This window comes from Mya arenaria, chromosome 9 (assembly GCF_026914265.1).
Source record: "Mya arenaria isolate MELC-2E11 chromosome 9, ASM2691426v1".
NCBI classification, from domain to species: domain Eukaryota; kingdom Metazoa; phylum Mollusca; class Bivalvia; order Myida; family Myidae; genus Mya; species Mya arenaria.
In genome coordinates, this window is record NC_069130.1 from 71,675,397 (window position 1) to 71,701,786 (window position 26,390).

The 26,390-nt window shown below is 38.3% G+C and overlaps 3 protein-coding genes across 3 annotated transcripts; 1 reads left to right on the top strand and 2 right to left on the bottom strand.

The window, feature by feature from the left end:
• Positions 1-7,389: 7,389 nt before the first annotated feature.
• Positions 7,390-8,073, bottom strand: LOC128246347 (copy number protein-like). Its single transcript, XM_052964536.1, has one exon. It carries the CDS (start codon positions 8,071-8,073, stop codon positions 7,390-7,392), a length of 684 nt encoding a protein of 227 aa, XP_052820496.1.
• A 549-nt stretch (positions 8,074-8,622) lies between these two features.
• On the bottom strand, positions 8,623-11,141 carry LOC128246348 (uncharacterized). The gene is made up of 2 exons (XM_052964537.1): positions 11,088-11,141; positions 8,623-9,978 (listed from the first exon to the last, which is right to left on the bottom strand). The coding sequence occupies exons 1-2, from the start codon at positions 11,139-11,141 to the stop codon at positions 8,623-8,625; spliced, it is 1,410 nt and encodes a 469-aa protein (XP_052820497.1).
• Positions 11,142-13,145: 2,004 nt separating this feature from the next.
• On the top strand, positions 13,146-22,066 carry LOC128246660 (TAR DNA-binding protein 43-like). The gene is made up of 4 exons (XM_052964971.1): positions 13,146-13,512; positions 14,532-14,713; positions 15,123-15,266; positions 15,813-22,066. The coding sequence occupies exons 1-4, from the start codon at positions 13,275-13,277 to the stop codon at positions 16,620-16,622; spliced, it is 1,374 nt and encodes a 457-aa protein (XP_052820931.1). The 5' UTR covers positions 13,146-13,274; the 3' UTR covers positions 16,623-22,066.
• Positions 22,067-26,390: the final 4,324 nt, after the last annotated feature.

The following is a 26,390-nucleotide window of genomic DNA, read 5'->3' on the forward strand; positions in this document are numbered from 1 at the left end:
AAAAAATCGAAGGAAACAGCGTGTTATAGAAAAAATAACAAACAAGTAACCTTTGTCAAAGAACCGTTACCGTCGACATGTCTGCGACCGGCTATGGACCCTTGCAGGAATGCAGAGAAAGAAAATTCAGCCCGCCATCCATCAGAAGTTCCGTGGAGGCAATTTATCACGTTACCAGCGGCCCGTGACACGATACACGTGCTTACACGAGTGATGAGCTGTAAAAGTGCCGCTCGTTCGCTTTTCTTGACGATATATGACTTATGTTAGGGGGTCTGGATTTATGTTTGAATGTGAATTTGGGTAAATACCATTCTATTTCGTATCAATTAAGTTCAACGTTTCGTATTTACACCGTGCGGCTTAGGGGAAAATTGGAAATGCAAGTTTTCTGGTGGAAGAAGATTCTTTTGAAAGAAAAAAATGCACTGCTGTCAACAACTACTTCGTTCGAAATCACTCTGAGAAAATAAATTACTTTCTAGGAGTCGTTTACTTACTTCAGTAAGCAGTAATTAATTATCGCGCCGCACATAACGTGAGAAGTGCGCGCCACACACAGTTTTCATTTGAGCGCGTGCAGATGACTTCCAACCGTATGCACGCGCGCGCAGAAGGCCTTAAATTGGAAGTTAAAAAGGTAATACATAATGAAGATCGACCTTTTTGGTGTTTGCATCAACATATTTTCTTTCCATTCCGTTTTGACACAGTTCTTGTCAAAACAGTTCCGAATATCAACTTGGCAGCTCCGCAGCGAATGATGGACGAAGTTCTTAGTTCGGTATTTGAGAACGACGAAAATGAATGACAGGAGTGGAGGGGAAAGTTTTTCTACAATTCCCCTCACATATTCTCACGAACGCCCGGAAGTGAAATGTTTCACAGACTTACAAAAGATACGACAAGTATTAAAGATAAATATAAATTCATGCATCATATTGAATGTCTAGAATAAAGTCATCAATTGTAACTTTATGTTTTCAATTTTTGACAAACACCTAAAATAATAACAAGTGCAAGTGTACCAAAATAGCATATATTGCTACAAATAAAAAGATTCTTCCAGTTTTGGACAACATAGGGACTAATGTATATGCCTCAAAGGTTTCACCTATATATACCCGTCCATCATCCAGTGATGGCCCTTGGGCGTCAATCAGCAGCCCATTCCCGGGGTCACAGCCTTAGGACTGTGTCTGTCGACCATTCGACTGGCCCGGATTAAAAGTAGGATGTCTGTTGTCGGCTAACTCAAATGCTTTAACCGCAATGTAGCGGCCATAGAAAACTGTCTGTAGACGAATGAACTAAAAACAAATTTACCCACTTGTAATATAGCAGAGTTTGATGGGACAACATTTATTCTTAGAAAAGTTTGGTAGCGAAGAGTTTGGGCCGAATGTTGGTAATCCTCATCAACTTCATCCTCCTCCTCCTCCTCCTCCTCCTCCTCACCATCATCATCATCATCATCATCATCATCATCATCATCATCATCATCATCATCATCATCATCATCATCACCATCATCATCATCATCATCATCATCAACACTAACAAGACCACCATCATTATCATACTTATTCATATTCATAATCATATTTATTCATTTTCATTCTTCAGTACCATGGCATATACATTATTTTGCTCTCATTATTCCGTTTTGGGCAAAATCCGAACTATTTTAATCCGAACTGCCTTTTGACGAATACCAAACTATGTCGAACATGGTTTGACAGATAGGCGTGTGAAAAGCTTGGGCGTTGTTCTGTTTTGCCTGCACGAGTTTTGTGGTTTTCTACAAATCATCAGCCAAGTATGAAAATAACTTCAACTTCTAACTTATGAATTTAAAAACTCTTTGTTTAAACTTTGAAATGTTTAAAGGGAAAGTCATGGCAGCTGTTTATATGTTCCTATTGCAGGCTCCTTTACAAAATATACAGTCATCTGTTGAAAGGGTAAATTGGTAAAAACAATCGGTCATATATTTAATATAAATTAATTGTATATAAATGAAGACCTGGTGGAAATATACGTATGCCAATAGTACAAGGAATCTACATCATTCAAATTCATTAATAGCCAGGGCGATATGACTTGTGCCTCGTTTGGGCTGCGCTCTCACTTCGGGCTCTTATTTCTTCTGTAGAACGCTCAAAATATACAATCATATAATCATATACTTTTGCTACAGAAAAATACCCTATATTATCTCAGAACTAATGTATTTCAATGAATTCAATCCAATCCATTGCACTGAATATATTTCATTAAATTCAATACATTGAACTATATACTGCATTCAACTCAATACATTTAATTTACAAAACTTACAATTCATTGAATTCAATAAATTTCCATGATAAATCTTCTCTAAGAAAACTATAACGATTTCTCGTCCGAAATGGTGCATTTTAAGCGTAATTTATTTCTTTTTTCCTCCCATATTAGAATAAAGAAGAAAACTTTTTAAGGGGACGCGCTCCAGGTGCCCCCCCCCCCCCCCATCGTCCCTGGATCCGCTAGTTAATACTTCTCTTTGTACTGTTTATGACTGCTCTTTTAAATACGACAATATGTTGTATATGCTTTATGGCTATGAATGCGGTTACATTTAATGCCGAATAAACAATATGTTATGTTTTGTTATGTTAAAGAAATGTTTTGTTTGTTTGTCATGTGTTGTGTATTCTGTGGAAATATTTACAATTATACCCAAGAAAATATTTATAATACCAACCGAAGGTAAGCAAGCAAACATTGACAGTAGAAACTTACTCCGACGACAGAGATTGTTGACTTTTCGCACATTCTTCCCCTCTTTATACATATCAATGCGGTGTTTTACAAATTTTGTTGTTTTTGTTTAGAAAACAAGAGGTTCTGTGTTACAAAATAATGATTTTGAGTGCCGTTTAACACGTGAACGAGTCTAGTGAAAGATGATAGACATGCGTTTAATTGGTGAAACACGTGTAAATTGGACACGCATATTGCCTGCTGAGTTTTTAGAGTGATTTGCCACGAGGTTAAGGCGGTAATTAACGATTTTGACACGTTGTCATGTGCTTTGTGAACCTCCTACGTTCATACAAGACACATGGCGATTACAGAACGGAAGTACTTGTAGACGTACATACAGTTAATGAATAAGATGTTCGTTTTACAGTTTTTGGTTCATGCACATTGTGACCAGTCAGGTTCCACATAAAGCGCTCAGGAAACATGTATCGCTTTTCCATACGGAAAGTCTTAAAGTGACACTCTTATTCAAAATCAATTCAAACATATGTATAACAAACATCAAATTTAACTACTTACTAAATAATGCATTTATGGAGAATATTAATTACTGGTAACACGATTGTAACTGTGTATATAAAAGCTGAAAACGCACAAATATTTGATGATTGGTGAGTGCTAAAATATTTACGGTGATCTACTATCGTGTCATAAGGTAAAAATACCGTGTTTTCTGACCTTTCTTTCAAAATTAATCTAGGTATCCTTCATAAGAACCAGTGTTTTCGACATGTATTCATCTTTTTTTGGTATATTAAAACAATTGTATCAATTGTGGTAAATCTCATTTGGGAGCAAGAGTGACTCTTTAACTTCTCGAAATATTAAAAATAGGGGTTAAGGGGGAGGGTGTGTGTATGTGTTTCAAACCAATACAACCATGGAGACTGTTGAGACTGGTTGGATTCTTATTATCAAGACCACCTACTGTTTTTGTGATGATTTCGTTCCATATTTTTCGTGCAGTGTATTCCCGTGCCGTCCCAAAGGACCATCGCTAGTTACCGTATTCCACGTGCAACCAACCATATGCCCACGGATCAATGAAAGCTTAATGGCTGATAAGCCTTTCTCTATATGTTTTGATACACCAGATGATTGACAAATTATCTTCATATGGCACTGAATACCGTTAATTGTGCTGATAAAACTATTAGCAGTCATTAGATACCCTGATATATCGCTCGTTATTAGATTATCGTGCATTAGCGTGTCCAGGTTGGGCGAATTCTGGTATTCGTGTTGATTTTTAGACGATATGTTTAATGAGTTGGTAGATAGACTACCGTACAGCACAGCGTACGTTTTCAATATCTATTTTATTATTGTGAGAATAAAACAATAACATTAATGATGCTCTCTTACTCCCAATTTTTTACCACTTTTAATACAATTGTTTCAATATACCAAAAATGATAACTGAATGTCAAAAACAATGGTTTTTATGAAGGATACCAATTTCAATTTAAAGAAAGGTGCAGAAAACCCAGTATTTCTACCTTGTGAGACTATAGTAGATCGCACTATTTTTTTGGTCGCATTCACCAATCATTTAATATTTTTTGGCGTTTTCAGCTATTAAATACTTGGTTACAATATTTTTATCAGTCATTAATATTTTCAATAAATGCATCATTTAGTAAGTATTTAAAGGTTTATCATTCAAAATTTATGTTGGTTATACAAGTGTTTGTATTAATTTTGAATAAGAGTGTCACTTTAAACATTCCTCGGCTTATTCAAGATACAATAAAGTATTCAAGAAAAAAAAGTAATTAAGAAATTGAAAACAAAGCGTCAAACGGATGCTAGGCCAACGCTAGCGTCTTTTTATTTCTTCTTAGTCCAAAAGGGACATAACTCAATAATTATTAAAACAAGGTTTGTTTCCTGTTTCTGGCAATATGGGTTTTAAACTTTATATGAAAAACTTGAAGCGTTATTTTTGAGTTCGGCCAAAGTTAAAGTTATAGCCATGCCGATATCGACGACACCGCAGCGGACGACGAGACCAAGGCCACCGCAGTAACCACAATACCTCGACACAATACCCATTCGGAACTCTTCGGTCATTTTCTATCGAAAACAACCTCAGATGTATGCCGGTACATCAGTTGAAGTAGTTCGTAAAAATATAAATTATAATTTAATTGAATGTACTGTTTGAGCTTGTATTTGTAGATCTAAGTTTAAATTGATTGCCAGTTAAGTGTATTATTGCAAACGTAATTAAGATTCCCAAAAGTTAAGTCATTAAGTTTAATTGCTAAATTGAAATTACTACGCGATCTACTTGCAGCGTAGAAAAAGTATACATATTTCTGACATTGTAAACCGTCCATATACAACTGAGGTCGTTTTCGATAGAAAATGGCCGAGGAGTTCCGAATGCACAATACCATGCCATCATCAGATGCCCACTATCGTCTCTGTCCAGGTGAATGAAGGGGGCATGTATGCTTTGTCAAAGCAAACTACTGCCCATATATCGGAGTAGCACCCGGGTGCAACCACCTCCTGACACCGTTAATGTAAATACAGTCTTGTTTGATCATAATCATTTTTTTGTTTAATTCCAGTGATATTGAGGATGAATTTCACTTTGTCTGTGTGTGCCAATCCTTTAATGATTTAGGAATAAATATAATTATTAAGAAATGCTATTATACAAGACCGTCTGTATTTAAATATTTACAACCATTGCAATCAAATAATAGAACAGAGCTTATTAAACTATGTGTGTTAGTTAAAGATTCGCTTAAATTAAGATCCACATTAATTAATTTTATAACTTAATATTGTAAAATTTGTTCATTCTCTGATTTAGATTGTTTTTCTGTACAACACATTCATGTTTGTATTACATTGTTTGTTATTATGCATACACGTTGACAGTGATCAGTATCAAATATATGCTGATGACGATGTACACTGTACAAGTCGAAATAAACTGTCTGTGTGTCTGTGTCTGTCTGTATGTATGTCTGTCTGTCTGTCATAAAAAAAACGTTTTAACATTAATGTTCCGTTCATGGACTGGTAAAGGTTTTGTTGTAACAAGTAAAGATGGTACATCGATGTTTGCAAATCTTGGAAAATAAAATTTCCGTAATATTGCCGAAATGTATGTTTTAAGTGCTTTTTCTTCATCGGCAGCAAAAACTAACCAAATGAAAAATAAACACAGGCGAATGTTTATTTTCTTAATTTACCAAGCTTTTCAAACATATGTTTTTCCTACAACCAAATGTTAAAGAACGTCGAAAGAAGAAACGCGAATAATTTCTTGATTCCTGGGATTTTACTGTCCATCAAATTTGTTTGTCTTGTATCCTTCCTGGAAGTCTATCACTTTAGCATACGTGGTGTTTTTTCCCCGACGAGAATTAGAAAAATAGACGCATCTGGTGTATTTGACGATTCACATTAAACATTTATGTTCATTTTATCTATGTTTTGGTATTTCATTCCTCTTCAGTTTATAAAGTTTTAAAGTATTTATATGTTTATTGATTGATTGCTTGTTTTTATTTATTCATATTTTGACTTAATGATTGTTTATTTATTTATTTATTTATTTATTTATTTATTTATTTATTTATTTATTTATTTATTTATTTATTTATTTATTTATTTATTTATTTATTTATTTCATTAATTCATTCATTAATTAATTAATTCATTCATTCATTCATTCATTCATTCATTCATTCATTCATTCATTCATTCATTCATTCATTCATTCATTCATTCATTCATTCATTCATTCATTCATTCATTCATTCATTCATTCATTTATTTATTGTATTATTTATTTATTGTATTATTTATTTATTGTATTATTTATTTGTTGTATTATCTGTATTGTATTATCTTTATGTAATAATTTTCGTTCATTCGTTCGTTCGTAGGTCCGATTGTTCGTTCGATTGTTCGTTCGTTCATTCATTCATTTATAATTCATTCTTCTTATTAAGCTGATCTTATAATTAATGTATTTATTTTAACACGACCTTTCTTAAAACAAAAGTACAGTTACGCCCTACCTCGAAGCCTTCCCTCCCCCTCAAAAGTAAAGACAGCGAAAGAAAGAGAATTAAGAATAACTTTGCAGACATAGGGACTGGATATCTCAATAGATAAATGGAAAGATGAAGACTTTTAAAGCCAAGGAATGCTAACATTTTCAGACAATGGTTCCATCTTAGTGGACCGTATATTGATACATTAAGCTTTCAAAACATTTTCCAAACGACGACAGAGTATACAAAACATCGCCCTATGTTTCAAAAACACTGGGCGGAATACCAAAATATCTTCACTGGGAACATCGCGATATTTCGTTGCTAGGGTCGACTAAATACCTGACTTTATGTCTGACATTATAATAAATGTTAATATCTATGGTCATATCGTCAAGTGCAGCATACGCAGTGTAAACTATCTATTTATTGATAATGTTAAATAAGCTCCATACTCGTTTATTAAACCAAACAAAAACATTGCACCATATCGTTACTACCATTGTCAACAACAACATAAACAGCAGTAGTAGCAGGAACAGCAGCAGTCCCAGAAACATCAGACGTATTCAAGAATAGCAGCAAACGTAGCAGCAGTAGTAGCAGAAACATCAGACGTATTCAAGAATAGCAGCAAACGTAGCAGGAACAGCAGCAGTAGTAGCAGGAACAGCAGCAGTAGTAGCAGGAACAGCAGCAGATGTAGCAGGAACAACAACAGATGTAGCAGGAACAACAGCAGTAGCAGGAACAGCAGCAGTAGTAGCAGGAACAGCAGCAGATGTAGCAGGAAAAACAGATGTAGCAGGAACAACAGCAGTAGCAGGAACAACAGCAGATGTAGCGGGAACAAAAGCAGTTGTAGGAACAACAGCAGATGTAGCAGGAACAACAACAGATCTAGCAGGAGGAGCAGCAGATGTAGCAAGAATAAAAACAGTAGCATGAAGAGCAGCAGATGTAGCAGGAACAACAGCAGGTGTAGCAGGAACAACGGCAGTAGCAGGAAAAGCAGCAATAGCAGGAAAAACAGCAGATGTAGCAGGAACAACATCAGTAGCAGGAACAGCAGCAGTAGCAGGAACAACAGCAGATGTAACAGAAACAGCAGCAGTAGTAGCAGGAACAGCAGCATTTGTAGCAGGAACAACAGCAGATGTAGCAGGAACAGTAGCAGATGTAGCATGAACAACAGCAGATGTAGCAGGAACAACAGCAATAGCAGGAACAACAGCAGTAGCATGAGTATAACCAGTAAAAGGAAAATTAAAAAGGAGTAGCAGTAGCTAGAAAAGCAGCAGTGGTAGCGGGAACAGCATCAGTAGCAGGGACATCCGAAGTAGCAGGAAAAGCAGTAGTAGTAGCAACCGAAGCAGGTAAAGCAGTAGTATCAGCAACAGAAGCAGGAAAAGTAGTAGTAGCATCAACAGAAGCATGAAAAGCAGTAGTTGCAGCAACAGAAGCAGGAAAGCAGTAGTAGCAGCAACAAAAGCAGGAAAAGCAGTAGTTGTAGCAACAGAAGCAGGAAAAACAGTAGTAGTAGCAACATAATCGGGAACTGCAGTAGTAGTAGCGGTAACAGGAATAGCAGCAGTAGCAGGAACAGTAGCAGTAGCAGGGACTGTAACAGCAGCAACAGCAGGAACAGCAGCAGTAACAAGAACAGCAGCAGTAACAATAACAGCAGCAGTAACAGGAACAGCAGCAGTAGAGAAAACAGCAGCTAAAGCCGCAGCAACAGCAGCAGCATGAAAATCAGAAGTATTAGGAACAGCAGCAGCAGTAGAAGAACTCACAGGAACAGCAGCAGTAGCAGGCACAGCAGCAGGGGCAGGGACGGCAGCAGCAGTAGCAGGCACAGCAGCAGAGGCAGGGAAGGCAGCAGTAGCAGGCACAGCAGCAGGGGCAGGGACGGCAGCAGTAGCAGGCACAGCAGCAGGGGCAGGGACGGCAGCAGCAGTAGCAGGCACAGCAGCAGGGGCAGGGAAGGCAGCAGTAGCAGGCACAGCAGCAGGGGCAGGGACAGCAGCAGGGGCAGGGAAGGCAGCAGTAGCAGGCACAGCAGCAGGGGCAGGGACAGCAGCAGCAGTAGCAGGCACAGCAGCAGGGGCAGGGACGGCAGCAGTAGCAGGCACAGCAGCAGGGGCAGGGGCAGGGAAGGCAGCAGTAGCAGGCACAGCAGCAGGGGCAGGGACAGCAGCAGCAGTAGCAGGCACAGCAGCAGGGGCAGGGACGGCAGCAGTAGCAGGCACAGCAGCAGGGGCAGGGATAGCAGCAGCAGTAGCAGGCACAGCAGCAGGGGCAGGGACAGCAGCAGTAGCAGGCACAGCAGCAGGGGCAGGGACAGCAGCAGCAGTAGCAGGCACAGCAGTAGGGGCAGGGACGGCAGCAGTAGCAGGCACAGCAGCAGGGGCAGGGGCAGCAGCAGCAGTAGCAGGCACAGCAGCAGTAGCAGGCACAGCAGCAGGGGCAGGGGCAGCAGCAGCAGTAGCAGGCACAGCAGCAGTAGCAGGCACAGCAGCAGGGGCAGGGGCAGCAGCAGCAGTAGCAGGCACAGCAGCAGGGGCAGGGGCAGCAGCAGCAGTAGCAGGCACAGCAGCATGGGCAGGGACGGCAGCAGCAGTAGCAGGCACAGCAGCATGGGCAGGGACGGCAGCAGCAGTAGCAGGCACAGCAGCAGGGGCAGGGAAGGCAGCAGTAGCAGGCACAGCAGCAGGGGCAGGGACAGCAGCAGCAGTAGCAGGCACAGCAGCAGGGGCAGGGACGGCAGCAGTAGCAGGCACAGCAGCAGGGGCAGGGATAGCAGCAGCAGTAGCAGGCACAGCAGCAGGGGCAGGGACGGCAGCAGTAGCAGGCACAGCAGCAGGGGCAGGGACAGCAGCAGCAGTAACAGGCACAGCAGTAGGGGCAGGGACGGTAGCAGTAGCAGGCACAGCAGCAGGGGCAGGGGCAGCAGCAGCAGTAGCAGGCACAGCAGCAGTAGCAGGCACAGCAGCAGGGGCAGGGGCAGCAGCAGCAGTAGCAGGCACAGCAGCAGTAGCAGGCACAGCAGCAGGGGCAGGGGCAGCAGCAGCAGTAGCAGGCACAGCAGCAGTAGCAGGCACACCAGCAGGGGCAGGGACGGCAGCAGCAGTAGCAGTAATCTGAACTGTAATATTCACAATGATTATAATATTTTCCTAGTAAACAAACATAGCTCTTCTTCAAAGAATACAGTGAGAAAGAAAGTGTATTATATTCCGAAAAAGGTTCTTGTCTTTCCGTAAAATTTCATCTCAAAGCAAATAATACGATTAGTAAACATATGTTAGGATGTTTCGGTATTTGATTTTCAAGATAAAACTATTTTGTTGTCAGAAGTGATTTTTGGTAAATGCGTGCACTAATTTTCACGCGGAAGTTGGAGATTATAGGGTAATTAGGCGGAAAAAATATAGCTGGTGTTTCCCTGAAATATGGATGCTATATAGGTTCTAAGAACATCATAATTTGCACAATAGACTCGTGTACATAAAGAAATAATGTAGCAAGATGCCGATATGCTAAATTGTTTCGCAAGTAAATGTTATCAGTTTAGTTGCAAAAAAAATGTAACAACCGATGTAAAGATATTTTACCCCCACCTCCCCTAAAAAGATGACACCCGAGTGCAATATCAATACGAAAGAGACTGTTGTTATTATATGCAAACATAACATCGTCGTAAAAAAGAAAATTATTTCAACCGCTTTCCTTGTTACAAACTGACCAACAAGGTAAATATGAACTTAGACATATAATTATTGTAATGTATGAAATACAAAAAAAGTAAATCGACTATGCATTGCCTGTTTTATCTGAGAAACCGGGTGTTGGATACATAGCAGCCCTTGTCTCGCTATTGGCCTATTCAAAAAAGGCACATGTACCTCTTTAAAATTAAATATACTGACAGGGGTCTCAATGTTAAAAATATAAATGAACATCATCTCTGCGGTGTTGTGTAGTGAGATACATCTATAGGAGTACTATTTCGCAACCACGCGTTTTTGTTTATTTTGTGTTCCTTCTGTGTAAGGGATAGATTAGTCCCCGGTGGCCTGGTACGTTTTGGCCAATACTTGGTACAATTTGAGAACCCGGTCCCGAAAGATACTTGGTACATCTGAGTACCCGGTCCCGACCGATACATAGTGCAGTTTGAGTACCCGGTCCCGACCGATACATGGTGCAATTTGAGTACCCGGCCCCGACCGATACATGGTGCAATTTGAGTACCCGGCCCAGACCGATACATGGTGCAATTTGAGTACCCGGCCCCGACAGATACATGGTGCAATTTGAGTACCCGGCCCCGACCGATACATGGTGCAATTCGAGTACCCAATACTTGGTACAATCTGAGTACCCGGTCCCGATATATACTTGGTGCAATTTGAGTACCCGGTCCCGACCGATACTTGGTACAATTTGAGTACCCGGTCCCGACCGATACTTGGTACAATTTGAGTACCCGGTCCCTACCGATACATGGTGCAATTTGAGTACCCGGCCCAGACCGATACATGGTGCAATTTGAGTACCCGGCCCCGACAGATACATGGTGCAATTTGAGTACCCGGCCCCGACCGATACATGGTGCAATTCGAGTACCCAATACTTGGTACAATCTGAGTACCCGGTCCCGATATATACTTGGTGCAATTTGAGTACCCGGTCCCGACCGATACTTGGTACAATTTGAGTACCCGGTCCCGACCGATACTTGGTACAATTTGAGTACCCGGTCCCTACCGATACTTGGTACAATTTGAGTACCCGGTCCCGACAGATACTTGGTACAATTTGAGTACCCGGTCCCGACATATACTTGGTACAATTTGAGTACCCGGTCCCGACAGATACTAGGTACTATTTGAGTACCCGGTCCCGACAGATACTTGGTACTATTTGAGTACCCGGCCCCGACAGGTCCCGATCGATACTTGGTGCAATGCGAGTACCCGGTCCCGACCGATACTTGGTGCAACTTGAGTATCCGGTCCCGATAGATACTTGGTGCAATCTGATTACCCGGTCCCGACCGATACATAGTGCAATTTGAGTACCCGGTCCCAACCGATACTTGTTACAATTTGAGTACCCGGTCCTGACCGATACTTGATACAAATTGAGTACCCGGTCCCGACCGATACTTGATACAAATTGAGTACCCGGTCCCGACCGATACTTGATACAAATTGAGTACCCGGTCCCGACCGATACTTGATACAAATTGAGTACACTGTCCCGACCAATACTTGGAAATAAGTGTTCAAAATGTAGTTGTTGCATAACATTAAAGGGAAAACGTGTAGCCGAAAATGCCATTAGCGAATCCAGGGGATGGGGGCAAATTCATGTAAGTTGACTAATTATATCAATAAATGAGAAAGACGTAATCAAGTACGCCCAAAATGTACCATTTCGGTCAAGAAATGGTAAAACAAAAACCAAAAAAATCCTACTATCACTTTGAACAAAAGGAATTTCGGTTCCGAGAGAGGGGTGTAAGTCAAAAGCCTTCGCCCCTAAGTTACGCCCCCTCTAACGTCAAATTCTGGGACCGACCCTGGGTATTTGATTTCAGCTCTTAGAACAAAGACAACCTATAAAAATGGAAATGATATATAGGATATTTACAGTATATACGTAACAAGTAAATAGTCGTTTATACTTGAGTAATTGCATGTGCTTTACACTTCGGTTTCATATGGTGAGCATTTGGTAAGTTATATTGCCATATTAGCATGCACAAAATAGGGGACAGTCGGCCAATGCTCACCGATTTGTTTCGGGTGCATATTAAATAAATAAATAGATTGATGGGTGGGTGGATGAATTTCGGGCGAACAGACGCGCAATTAAAAAAAATAATAAATAAATAAATAAATTCATAGATAAATATATAGATAAATGAATGCATGACAGAATGGATAAACGAATGGATGAATGAACGTATAATGAACGATTGAAAGAATGAAAGAATGAAAGAATGAACGATTGAAAGAATGAATGAACGATTGAAAGAATGAATGAATGAGTGAACGAACGAACGAACGAACGAACGAACGAACGAACGAACGAACGAACGAACGAACGAACGAACGAATGAATGAAATGAATAAATAAATAAACTCGGTTAATCGTGGTTAATTTTGAATTGAACGGTCAAAGCGAGATAACTCGTACAAGACTGCATTCGAAACCGTACCGCTCTATTTGGTTGCCTGCTTCTGTATGATTGATTTGGGCCAACGCTCAAAAGCCGGAAACCATTAATTAGGTCACCAAAAGATGGCGCTGTGATCACAAAATTTGTCAACAGACGACGCCATCTTTGGTAGCCGCGAAATAAGGGGGTTGGGCTTATGCCCAGATTTTCGATGGTTTTAAGTGGACTAAATTGTTTTGAAAGCACCAGGGATGAGTAATTACATTCAGGTAGCCGAGGATGAGTCGGAGGAGTCGATGGAAGTCCCGCTTGAGGAGGACGGAACGCTTTTGTTGTCCACTTTGAACGCGCAGTTCCCTGGCTCTTGTGGGTTGAAATATCGCAATCCGGATTCCGGTGCTATGAGAGGAATTCGCCTCTCGGACGGCAGATTGTACCCTCCGGACGCAGAATGGTCAAATAGAATGTACATCGCAGTCTTCCCGAAAGGTTTGCATGCGTTTTAACCTCAAAATCATGCAGTAATAAAGTGGTCAATTGTAGCGTCACTTTTGACAACTGTTGATATTTTCAGAAAATACGTCGAATTCTTTGACCTATTTCTGCCATATTTTTATAAATTGCCGTGTAATTTTTATACCTTACGATAGGGTAACGTTAGTTTTAACTTTTTGTGAAAGTTTTCATTCATAAATTTCTCGGAATGGGCTGTTTAACGCTGCAAAATATTGCAAGATTTTGAAAGTTTGGATTGACAGCTAGGGGAGGCAACTCGTGTTTGTTTTGATATGTGGAAATCAGGGGAATTCCCATTATTTTTTTACGTTAATAGTTATTTTGGTTTGGCCATTCCTTGTTGTATCACATTCTTTTATAAAAAGATAAAACATAATAGTTATAATCAAACAAATCAATGATCTTTTGTCATATTTAAAAAAAACAACATTATCATTTTGTCTGTTGACAGATAACACATTAACCAGATTTTGTTATCAAGAAAGTGTCAGGCCAAAAATGCACATTACCAGAAAGGCCCACTTAAAAGAAAACACCTATATTGTGTTGCAGTAGGTTGTATATGAGTTCGGTGTGTGTCGTTAATGATAAGTTACCATTATTGGTTACGTTTTGTATATGATGTTTCGAGGCTTTGTTATGGAGGAAAAGATTGATCAAGATATTGAAATATTATTTATGTGTTACATCTTTAATGATATAAATTGAAAAAAAACCCACCTCATAATTGAGTTAAATGTATGTAGTAAGTGTATAAATAAGAATTATTTTCCAGATTTATTTATTTTTCCCTTGTAAAGAATATTATATCGGCTTCTAAACAACATGTGTTAAAGACAGTTAATAGAAAAGGGCTTTTCTGGACTGGGCATTTTGGAATTTGGCCTTTTTTACCCTCACCCTTTATTGCTGGAAATAAAAAAAAATACACAGGTCACTTGTCTTTAAAACATTTTGTAATTGTTTCTCAATATTACCATTTACTTTAACAGATGGTAACAAAAAGAAGCTGGGTGAAGATTTGTCGGATGTTTCGTCAGTGACGGGGTCACGAGGGAAAAGAGAAAGGTCACTGAAATGCAGCGATCTCATTGTGCTCGGGCTGCCATGGAAGAGTGTGGAGGAGGATCTACGAAAGTACTTCTCCCAGTTTGGAGAACTCCTTATGGTTCAGGTACAAAATAATTTCTAAAATGGAAAGAATCAGGTTTTTTTTAAGTTTAAGCAGTGCCAGTGCTTGGTGTCATGGTGATCCATTCCTTTTAGCAAAGAATTTGTTTTGGTTTCTTTGACTACTTATCTATTGAAAATAGTTCAGGTATTTTTAATACCACACAAAGTATGAAAAATCTATTGATGTTATAACATTTTATTAATATTTTTAAAAATCAACAAGTACTGGTTGTTGATTTTTAGTAAGTTGATTAATATACAGAATCGATGTCTAAGATGTTCAGGACTTTGACAGCATATCATTGGTACAAAAAGTTGACATGATGACAAAAGGTTTACTTGAAAACTTGTTTCTTACTTCAATATTTTTTGTCAATTATTAGCATTCATTAACAAATTGTGCATTTCAGGTGAAAAAAGATCCAAAGACATCACATTCAAAGGGGTTTGGGTTTATTCGGTTTGCGGACTATGAAGCCCAAGTAAAGTGTATGGCCCAGCGACACCACATAGACGGCCGTTGGTGTGATGTTCGTATACCCAACTCCAAAGTGGTAGGTCTTATATATTATTTCATCTTTTTCTTCAACATTGGTATTGAAAATGTAACAAGACCATCGTAAAATCTCACTAAGCTATGATGGCTTTATTACAGTATCACACTAAACATTTGAACTGCCACTTCATTGCTGAATCTGATTTCCATCCCCAAGTGATCGTGAAGTTTACAGCTGTAGCCAAGCCTCTTTTACTTAGCAATAGCTGTTATGTTAGTTAGTGCTCTTAATAGAAAAATAAATAGACAGTCTAATAAAATTTATAAATTATCAGAACTATCTGAACACATTCACAGAGATTTAGTCAGATATAATTATTTGCTTTAGGTCTTTAAAGTTAACAACCATAAGACTCTAATGAATGTTGCAAAAATGAATATTTACCTCTTAACATCACCCATTTTTTTAACCTTGGCTTTGTCTTGGAACTGTTATTGGCACAAATTATTATACTACCAAAAAAGGGAATGTCAATGGACAAACACATAGGGTGGGATGATTTCAGATAAGTCTGAATTACTCCAACATTTAATAACCTTGCAGGAACAGAAGGACAACCTGGTGAATCGGAAAGTGTTTGTGGGGCGTTGCATAGAGGATATGACCGCTGATGATCTCAGATCGTATTTCAACAAGTATGGGGAAGTTGTTGATGTATTTATACCCAGACCGTTTCGAGCTTTTGCCTTTGTGACATTTTCCGACGCTGAAACAGCCCAATCCTTGTGCGGGGAAGACCATATTATCAAGGGTGCAAGTGTGCACATAAGCAACGCTGCACCTAAGACTTACGACAAGCAAATGGACGCTAGGAAAGGCAGTATGAATGCCGGTCAGCAAGCTTACAGTCAAGGAGGGTATAGTCACACACCCTGGAGCCAAGGTGGAGGAAGAGGCCCCGCACAGCCTCATTTACAAGGGCAGGTTGCGCCAGGAGTCCCCAATAACATGGGGATGAATATCAGCGCATTTCAACTGAACCCCGCGATGATCGCTGCTGCCCAGGCCATGTTGAGCGGTCAGGGTGGATGGGGCCCCGTGGGGATGGTTAATCAGCAAGGTGGCCCAACTCCAGTGAGCGGCGGCACACCCTTACCCCCTCCGATACCGACCGCTGTGGAAGCCCAGCCGGCCCAACCGACCAATCAAGCACAACCTCCGCAGTCCTTCGGCAATATTGGCAGTGGTCAACCAGTGAGTGCAGGCGCAGTGGTCTCTGCAGGAAATAACAACTTCCTGGGATGGGGCGGGAATCAGCCTTCGGGGGAGATGCAGCAGCCTCAAAGTACAAGTCCCGGTGTTGGAGGATGGGGTGCTGCCCCGCCCAAACAAACTGGGGGTGCGTGGAGTTGAACATAAAATGTTTTAGGGTGTGTATAGAAAACTATATTTATTACTGTTTTGATTGAGTGGATAGATTAAGAAAATACCTTTTAAAATTTAACTTTTATTCCTATTTAGCTGCTTTTGCCTAATTTTTTCTCTGTTATTTGAAAATAACTATGGTTTTAACACTAAGATATGATTTTGGCTTACTTGTTTTAATATGTACAATATTTATGCTTTTAAATATATTTACATCTTATTCTTATATCAACTATTTCTAATTAATTTTAAACAGATTTTTTTTTTGGTTATTGATGTAAATATGTGGTTAGATTTTTATCAATACGACTAAATGGTTATTTTACTTGGTATGGGTTAGTAATGTGTATAAACCAATCAAAAGCTACCTCGGAAGATCATTTCAATTCATTGTAGAGAAAAATATTGTTATAAATGACTGTATTTTTACTTTGTATGAATTTTATAAGAACGTTTGCAAGAATTAGGTAGGATTTTGCTTGTCTGGGTAAAGATAAAGTGTTGTAGAATACCAGGAAAATATGGCAGAAAATGTTTATATATTGGTAGCACTATCTTGTAAATATTGTAATTTTATCTTAGTGTTTTGTGAGTGTATGTGACTTGTGGCTAGGCAGTATGTTAGATGTTTCAGAGTAGCTCAGAAAAGTTTCTACTTTAAATCAGGATGCGGTTTAATTGTTGGTTTAACTGTTGATGAAGTCGAAATAATTTCTTTTATAAAGGAAATAACAGGATACAGAAAGGAAGTTAAAGCAAAGTTTGAATTGTTAAAAAAACACTATAAGGATACTGCATTTGATTCGATTATTACAGTGATAATACACATGTGTAAATTCAAGTTTTTAAATTGATCATCCAAAAAGTACAAGACTTAAGAGTACTGTATTAAAACTCATGAAATTGATTTCAGGCTGAATTTACGAGGACTGAAATTATGTATGATACTATTAGTGGCTTTCCTATTAATATTTTGATGAATTGTTTTTAGATAAAGGTTATGAATATTAAAGTCATGTTAAATTTCTTAGCTTACTTGTTGACTTACAAGATCAGTGATAAACTGATAAACAAAATCATTGAATTTCACTGTTATGTCACTTTTGACAGGAAGTAAGTTAGACAGAGAATTGTATCCTTAAGTGTTTTTTTTCCTCAGTAATGAAGAACAAGAGATGAAGGTACCAGTGGTTTAGCTACATGTACATTTTATTGTTATAAATATTTGTGATTAGGTGTGTATTTTACGTAGTATATATATTGTACAGTCTTTATTCTTGGTATTTAATATAGTTCTATTTTTGGTAAAAAAATCATGTTTGTTCACATAGCAGGGTTAAAAACAGACTTGTGCATCATTTTTGAAGCTTTTTTCTACTAGAGACGAAATTAAAAAATGTAAATTCAAGGACGTTCAAACTTGAAAAATTGGCAATCAGAAATTGTACAGGCCCGAAGTTCTCGAAACTTTTTAAGCTTAACAGGCTTAAGTAGCTTACTAGTATTTCAAATAGTCATAACACATACTTAAATGTGATTTTGGTAAATGAATTATGGTTATTTGTGATCTCCATCAAAGAAATTCATATTTAAGGTTGAATAACTCTAAATGAAGTTAATATTACGCGAATTATAGACAAAGAGAAATAGTGAGATTAGCTTAATCCTGTTATAAGGGACTTAAAAAGTTTCGAGAAATTGGGGCCAGATCTATATATGGAGGGCTTATTGCAAGGAAGTTGTGACTATATATAGAAATAGAAGATGTTACATCATTGTTGCACTAAACTATGAATATATCTACTTTGGAACTGATTTGCTAGAATATTTGACCACTAGAGTCACCAGATTTTCAAAGGTGACTTATTGTTATTGTTTTTTCCCCTTCAAATTTACGAGGTACATGTATAAAAGAATGTTAAATTAAAGGTGTTTTTTTGCCTCTGTAGAAAATGAATAAGTGTTGTTTTCATTAATTCCATCCTGTAAATATTGTAATATTTAAACAATCATATGTTTGGTGTGCACCTGATCATGCGTGTATGGTTTTGTTGATTTTGAAAAATAAATAGAATTTTATGTATTTAACTACTAATATCCGAAGATTTAGTTGAATAGATGATACTTTGCTTTTGTGTCAGACATGTTATTTTAACTTGAATAAGGAAATTAGTGAACAATGATGGGAACCGACTTTGTTTTCTTTAAAATTGGCTGCATTATATGTACTCATTGTAACATTCTAATGTTAATTAGATTGTAAATTGTAAATTCTTTTTTTAAAGAGCAGATGTTAAATAAAGTTGTTTTATTGTAGACAATGACTAAATGCTGTTATAATTTGGTAAACTCTTAACATAAATTTGAAGGGATGATAATGCAAAACATGTTATAGTATTAAATATAAGACAGATTATGATGTTAGCATATTTCCATATTTTTTAAGCTAATTTTATAATGAACCTGTCTCAATTGTTAATTAAAACCTTTTTTTAAGATAGCAATATGAAATCTGTTCCATAGCAAAGACATTCTCTTCTCTTTAAAAACTTTCCTTTGGATGCAAAATTGTAAAGAATAAGTTTGTTTGACATGATACCATATACTCCATAGATCATAAGAACTCTGAAATAAAGAAGATTTATGAGAATTCAGGAGCCGTACACCTTTTCAAATTCCACCATGAAGTGTATACTACCCTTTGAATGTAAAAATGGCATTGCCTTTATTTGAGGTGGTAAATGACAACATTGTTTATTCCTACCTATAGTTGTTAAGTAAATGTTGGTGTTTTTTTGTGGCTGTATTTTTCACAGAATAGATGAGTTTCAACTTTTTCAAGTGTAAATATATATATTATAACTACTGGCAGCTTTATACTTAGTATTTTACAATACTAGAGATGTATATAGAGGTCTAACCAGACTTATTTATGCTAAATAATGCTTCCAGTTTTACAGAAAGTTTGTTGTTCAGTTTTCTTTACTCTGTTAAATGTTTGGTGTTGGTTAACCTCAAGATTAATACATCAGGCAGTTCACAATGGGTCGATGGTTCAGAACTTTGTCAAAATTAACAACGTTGTTAACAGAATCGTTAACTTTTGAAGGTCAACTATTTTATCATGTGCTGATATAGGTCAATAAAACAGTCATAGGTGAATCAGTTGTTTCAATAGTTGTGTAAAGTACCTTCGATCACATGTAAGTCCATGAATAATATAGAGTATTAAAGATTTTAAATTTATCAACAATTCAGCTAACAATGGATGAACAATCGGCCTAATGTTTCTTTCTATTTTGCTAGTAACATAGGGAACTAATAAGCTTACCTTTCAAGGGACTTGTTCACAGTTTATAGAGTCACACCAGATGTGTTTGGACTGGTTGTGTTGACAAAATGTGAAAACAAACCAATTTTAATGAAGTTTGGAAAAATGCATACATAAAATCAGTGAACAAATCCCTTTAAGAGAATATAATCAAGATACATATTATAGGAAATTGTTAAATTGTTTGCTTTTTATGTGTAAGGTATACTGTGTATAATCAGGTAAATTTTGAATGCCTTGCAACTTTGTATTATGCTTGTATGATTTGAAGGGGTTTTATCCAGAAAGAAAGTACCAGTATATGCAAAAAATATACAGAAATGAATGACAAAAATGACATATTTTCTAGGGATTAAAAGATTGCAAATAGGTCAGTAATATCACAATGATTTCAGTTGAAATATAGAACAAAAATTCAAGAAATAACTTTATAATGTGTCCTTTTTTTGAATTTATTGATATTATTTTTCAGCTCTTAATGTTCTTTCAAACGATACCAACATTTATGAGGTCGTCAGGCATCGAAATTTAACATTATCACCAATGGCTCATTGAAATGGCAAGCCTATCTGTACAACTTGATACATTCTGTACCTTAAATGGTGTTTACTTTTAAAGTAACATTTCTTGTTATAAAATACAAATGAAACACAGTCGTAGTATACTAACAGAGTCTAATGCAGTCGAATCCTGTTGGCTCGAACTCCCAGGGACCGGCGGAAATACATCGAGCCTCGGAAAAATCGAGCCAAACGGAATTGTTAACCTTCAATTTAAAGAAATCGGTCCTCTACACCTAGTTCGAGGAATTCGAGCAAAGCGAGTTCGAGCCAACATGGTTCGACTGTGTATGATTCCGTTTGATAGTCTGTTTTCAAATCTTAAGAAAATGTAGACTTCTCACATCATTGAATTTCATCAAGCTCCATTTGGGATGAAAGTTTGAAAAAGTTTATCTGTTCATGACTGCAACTTAATATGTGATTAAAACCACGCAGATTAGACCATAAAATGGCAACATTGCGGTGAAACTGTTGTTATACCATATGTAAATACAGAAAACATGTATAGTTGTTGAGGTTTGTGAATTCCTTCTACATTTTCATGTGTGTGTTACTTTCTTGTGTGTGTTTTTTCATTTTGAGTAAACGGAAAATCATGTTTATGAAACGTTGAAATATTGTTATTTATCTTCTTTTTTTCATTAGAAATGGTTTTCATCTACATATATATTGACAGGTTAATCTTATATATATTTTTTCTTCTATATTTCTGTGTTGAATGTTTAGTGCCCTTTGTTAGTGTGTGTGTATGGTAAAATATAATTGATTTTCAACTGTGAACCAAAATTAGAACGAAAAGGTTTTCTAATTTATAACCATGTGTATGATCAGCCATTTATGCCATTTCTGTCATGTTGGCTTGTTAATGCGGATAATACCTAGAAAAGTAGAGGGTTCTGTAATCTGATCTGAACTAGGGGCAATGGAGTGGTCTAGCGGTATAGATGCCCCCCTCTCGTCACCCACGAGGTTGTGGGTTTGGTCCCCAGGGAACAGACTCAAAAGTGATTGTATAAGCTAAAGCTTTCTTCCAAATCAAGCTGAAACAAATTATTATAATAAACTAACTATGGAGATATTTTAAAGATATTTTATTAATTTCACTCAGCTTCTGTCTGCTATGCTATGAAACCATTCCGAATTTGTTGAGTATTTCGTTCAGAGAGCAATTTTTTAAATTTTCTGTGAAGAGTTCGGATTTTTTTCTCTCGATATTTTGAGTCTAGATAGGAAAGTGTGTTGCCAAAAGTGAACCACACCCTGTTAAAGTCGGTTTCTGAGGTCTATGTCTGCTGTTGTCTAGACATTCATTCAACATTTTGATCATACACATGGTTATACTTTAAGACAGGTGTTGCCTGCCGTGTTTAAATGTATTACATTTGGTATGAGGAGTCTGTGAAGCATTTTGAAGCAAGTGTCCACTACACTCAGCTGTATAAACATCATTGTAATAAGTGTTGGTTGGAAACAAGTGTATTATTTGGTTTGACTATTTTACAAAATGCATAGGTAATTTAAATATAACAAACAGTTGACGTTCATGTGTTGTTGTTTATGTGTATATATAAATGTCCCAAAAAGACATTCGTACCACAATAGCATGATTTGCTTGATATTTTCTATACACTGTATCAGGTTTCTCAAAGCATGCGGAACCAACAATAGCAGCTTGTCTGTTTTTTCAAAGGGTATGTTATTGCATTGGTGTCAAAACGCTCAACAGTCAGACATATTAGCAATATTAGCGCTACCCATGTCCACTACGACATAAGGTATGTGGTAATGCAGTGATTTTTTTGGAATTATTTTTACCGCCTGTGCCTTGCAAACTGGGAAAAAAAGTCGACTTTGGGAAAAATACAAAATCAGGTCAAAACAGCTAATATAATGGCAAGTATACATGTTTTAACTTTTGTATGCCTTCATTATGCTGTGAAAGAGTAAGTCTGGTCAAGATTTTGTTTATATTTCAAGAAAAACTGCTTTTTATGCCCCCCTTCGAAGAAGAGGGGTTTATTGCTTTGCACAGGCATGTCGGTCGGTTGGTTGGTCCGTCGGTAGACCAAAGCTTGTCCGAGTGATAACTCAACCATTCCTGGACGTATGGTCATCAAACTTCACATGAAGGTTGGGCCTGACCAGTAGATGACCCCCATTGATTTTGGGGGTCATCGGGTCAAAGGTCAAGGTCACAGTGACCTTTAATAGTAAAATAATTTTAAAGCTTGTCCGAGTGATAACTCAACAATGCCTGCACCCATGGCCCTCAAACTTGACTTGGAATTGGGCCTGACCAGTACATGACCCCTTTTGTTTTTGGGGGTCATCAGGCCAAAGGTCAAGGTCACAGTCACCTTGAATGGTAAAGGTTGTCCGAGTGATAACTCAACAATGCCTGCACCCATGGCCCTAAAACTTGACTTGGAGAATTGGCCTGACCAGGAGATGACCCCTATGGTTTTTGGGGGTCAGCAGGCCAAAGGTCAAGTTCACAGTGACCTGGAATGGTAAAAGGTTGTCCGAGTGATAACTCGACAATGCCTGCACCCATGGCCCTCAAACTTGACTTGGAGGTTGGGCCTGGCCAGAAGATGGTCCCTATTGATTTTAGGGGTCATTGGGCTTAAGGTCAAGGTCACAGTGACCTGGAATGGTAAAAGGTTATCCGAGTGATAACTCGACAATGCCTGCACCCATGGCCCTCAAGCTTGACTTGGAGGTTGGGCCTGGCCAGAAGATGGTCCCTATTGATTTTAGGGGTCATTGGGCCAAAGGTCAAGGTCACAGTGACCTTGAATGATAAAAGGTTGTCCGAGTGAAAACTCAACAATGCCTGCACCCATGACCCTCAAACTTGACATTGAGGTTGGGCCTGACCAGTAGATGACCCCTATTGATTTTAGGGGTCAAAGGTCAAGGTCACAGTGACCTTGAAAGCGACCTCGACAATTCCTGGACCTATGGTCATCAAACTTGACATGAAGGTTGGGCCTGCCCAGTAGATGACCCCTATCGACTTTGGGGGTCATCAGGCCAAGGTCAATGTCACAGTAACCTTTAACGCAAAAAAGTTAACAAATCTTCTCCCACTGATATCTCAACAATGCCTGAACCTATGATCATTAAACTTGACATGGATGTTAAGCCTGACCAGTAGATCACCCTTATTGATTTTAGGATTCATAGAGCCAAAGGTCAAGGTCACAGTGATCTTGAATGGTAAAAGGTTGTCAGAGTGATAACTCAACAATGCCTGAACCCATGGCCTTCAAACTTGACTTGGAGTTGCATCTGACTTGTAGATGACCCCTTATGATTTAAGGGGTCATTGGGTCAAAGGTCAAGGTCACAGTGACCTTGAACGAAAAAAACTTGTCTGTGTGATAACTTGACAATGCCTGCACCCATGGCCCTCGAACTTGACATTTAGGTTTCTGGTGACCAGCTGATGACTCTGGATTTTGAGTTCATAGAGTCAAAGGTCATGGTCATAACACACTCTATCCTCACACTTATATGGTCATAATCTGAAAACTGCCTTAATGGCAACAAATCAGCTGTCATTTCGGTCCATGCATATTTCATTCAATTGTCCATATAATCCTGACAACATGGCGCTCGGGGGGGGGGGGGCATAATGTTTGACAAACATCTCTTGTTTATTCATTATCGTAATTTGCAATTATCAATAAATATTGGGAAAAATGGACAGATTTTCGCAAGGGGAAACAGCCTTTAGAAGGCAGTAAATTGCACCAAAAAACACACTGTAATGCAGTAAAGCCACCTACTGTTGCTGGACTTATTTTCGACTGTGATATCGGTCGAGCGTTTGGCATATGCTGACAGTGCTCTTGTTTCTATTTTGTTTGAAATTGGAATGGTTGTACTCACACGTATTTGCCAACCAATAGCATAGCCTTGCTAAAAAAATGTTCAAATGCAATCAATGATGGGGGTGGGAATGCGTTTTGAAGTAAACAATAGGCCCTGAAACTGTAAATAGGAGCTATATAAAGACACCAAAATGCGATTTATTCCAGTAATCTTGTGTTGTTGTTTTTTCAATTTTCATTTTCATTACAACATTTAAAAATTTGACACTTCATAATACTGTCTTCAATAAACGTGCATTTTTGCCCACAATACCAGTATTTAGCACTGTTGGGACTTCTCCGAATTGCCGTCGTAATAATGTGCTTGACGCTGAAACAGCATGGTGAAGACCGTGCTGTTTGAAATAATTCTTTAAAGATGCACTCTTACTCCCACATAAGATTTACCACGATTAATACAATGTTTTTAATATACCAAAATGGATGAATAAACGTTGAAAACAATGATTCGTATGAAGGAAATAAGTTTGAATTGAAAGAAAGGTGTAGAAAACATGGTATTTCTACCTTATGAGACGATAGTAGATCACGGAAACATTTTTAGCACTCTCCAATCATTTAATATTTTATGTTTTGAGCTATTAATTACGCAGTAACCATCTTGTTATTAGAAATTATTATTTCCATAAATGCATTATTTAGTAAGTAGTTAAAGGTTTATCACTCAAAATTTATGTTTGTTATACAGGTGTATGTATTGATTTTGAATAAGAGTGTCACTTTAAACAATTAACTAACCAACCTACTTAAACTAATGAAGTATGATAACTCTTTTGACTCTACTGCAAATAATGGGGCTTTAATATCGACTCTTACTCTAGTTAAGGCTTTTCGTGTTAGCACACATAAATATCTCAGCAACTATTTGATGCATTACACTCAGACTTTGTGCAATGGTATCTAACTAGCATGAAATACTTAAATAACTTAAACTAGTTTGCAAAGCTATTTTGAAGAATTGGTCCCAACTTCCGCATTTTCCGCACGTGCAGGGATGCTTGGATATCATTAAGATCTTAAGCGAAAAAGTTGCCCGCGTTAGGAAACGTTGTCGCCGGCACGACAGAGATGCGCCGACGGTCGAATCACGTAGAGAATGGAGAAGCCTAAACGCCAATATCGGCCCCGACCGCCCCGCATTTGTGGTTCTGGAAACATCGTCGGAATTAACTTTACATTATAAGACTTATTAAGGTATGGCAAAACCGCTGAAAAACTACGGTTTTGGGCGCACTTTGCGGCCTTACAAACCGGTGATAGAATAACGTCCTAGGCACACCGAAAATTGCGCCACGTAGGTATGAGCAATCGCTACACAGCAGAATTAGTCCCAACTTCCACATGTGCAGGGATGCTTGGCTATCTTCGACACGAGGTACCCCATTATACGGCATTTTCGCGCCATTTAAATCTTAAGCGAAAAAGTTGCACGCGTTGGCCAACGTTGACGCCGGCACGTCAGAGATTTGCGACGGTCGCCTCACGCCTCTTTTTTTGTTTTGGGGGCATTCCAGCTCAAGCGCCCTTACAGCATTTTGACCTTTATACAGTACTGATTTCAGCAATTATATTAGAAAAGAAACCTACACTTTCATCTTCGATGAGTAAACAGTGCATGTCGGTGGTGACTTATAATTTAAACTCGAACCATTGTGTTTCGTTTTTGCGGAAAGCAAGCGAATAAATACGTTTTTTTAGGAACTGGTAAGCTTCTAGAGTTTCATTTGACATTGTTGTTAATTAACACATCAAACCAGTATTATACTCAACCATTTGCAGCAATAAACTGTAAAGTGTTTTTTTTTTTGTTTTTTTTGGTCTCGGGTTTTCATTTTAAGGGTTCAGTTAAAACGGCATAGAACAAACGAGTAAAACGGTCACACAACTAGAAAGCAACTACCAAGTTACATTGTCGCTCGGGCACGCAGCAACATCTCAGCAAATACACCATTAATTGCATTGA

Bases quoted from the DNA above. Each gene is read 5' to 3' on its own strand.
- LOC128246347 (XM_052964536.1), bottom strand. From the start codon at position 8,073: ATGCTACTGCTGTTGTTCCTGCTATTGCTGTTGTTCCTGCTACATCTG.
- LOC128246348 (XM_052964537.1), bottom strand. From the start codon at position 11,141: ATGTATCTGTCGGGGCCGGGTACTCAAATTGCACCATGTATCGGTCTG. The intron at 9,979-11,087 runs GTACTCAAATTG...TGAATATTACAG, and splicing joins CATGTATCGGTCTGGGCCGG to TTCAGATTACTGCTACTGCT.
- LOC128246660 (XM_052964971.1), top strand. From the start codon at position 13,275: ATGAGTAATTACATTCAGGTAGCCGAGGATGAGTCGGAGGAGTCGATG. The intron at 13,513-14,531 runs GTTTGCATGCGT...TTACTTTAACAG, and splicing joins CATCGCAGTCTTCCCGAAAG to ATGGTAACAAAAAGAAGCTG. The intron at 14,714-15,122 runs GTACAAAATAAT...TGTGCATTTCAG, and splicing joins GAGAACTCCTTATGGTTCAG to GTGAAAAAAGATCCAAAGAC.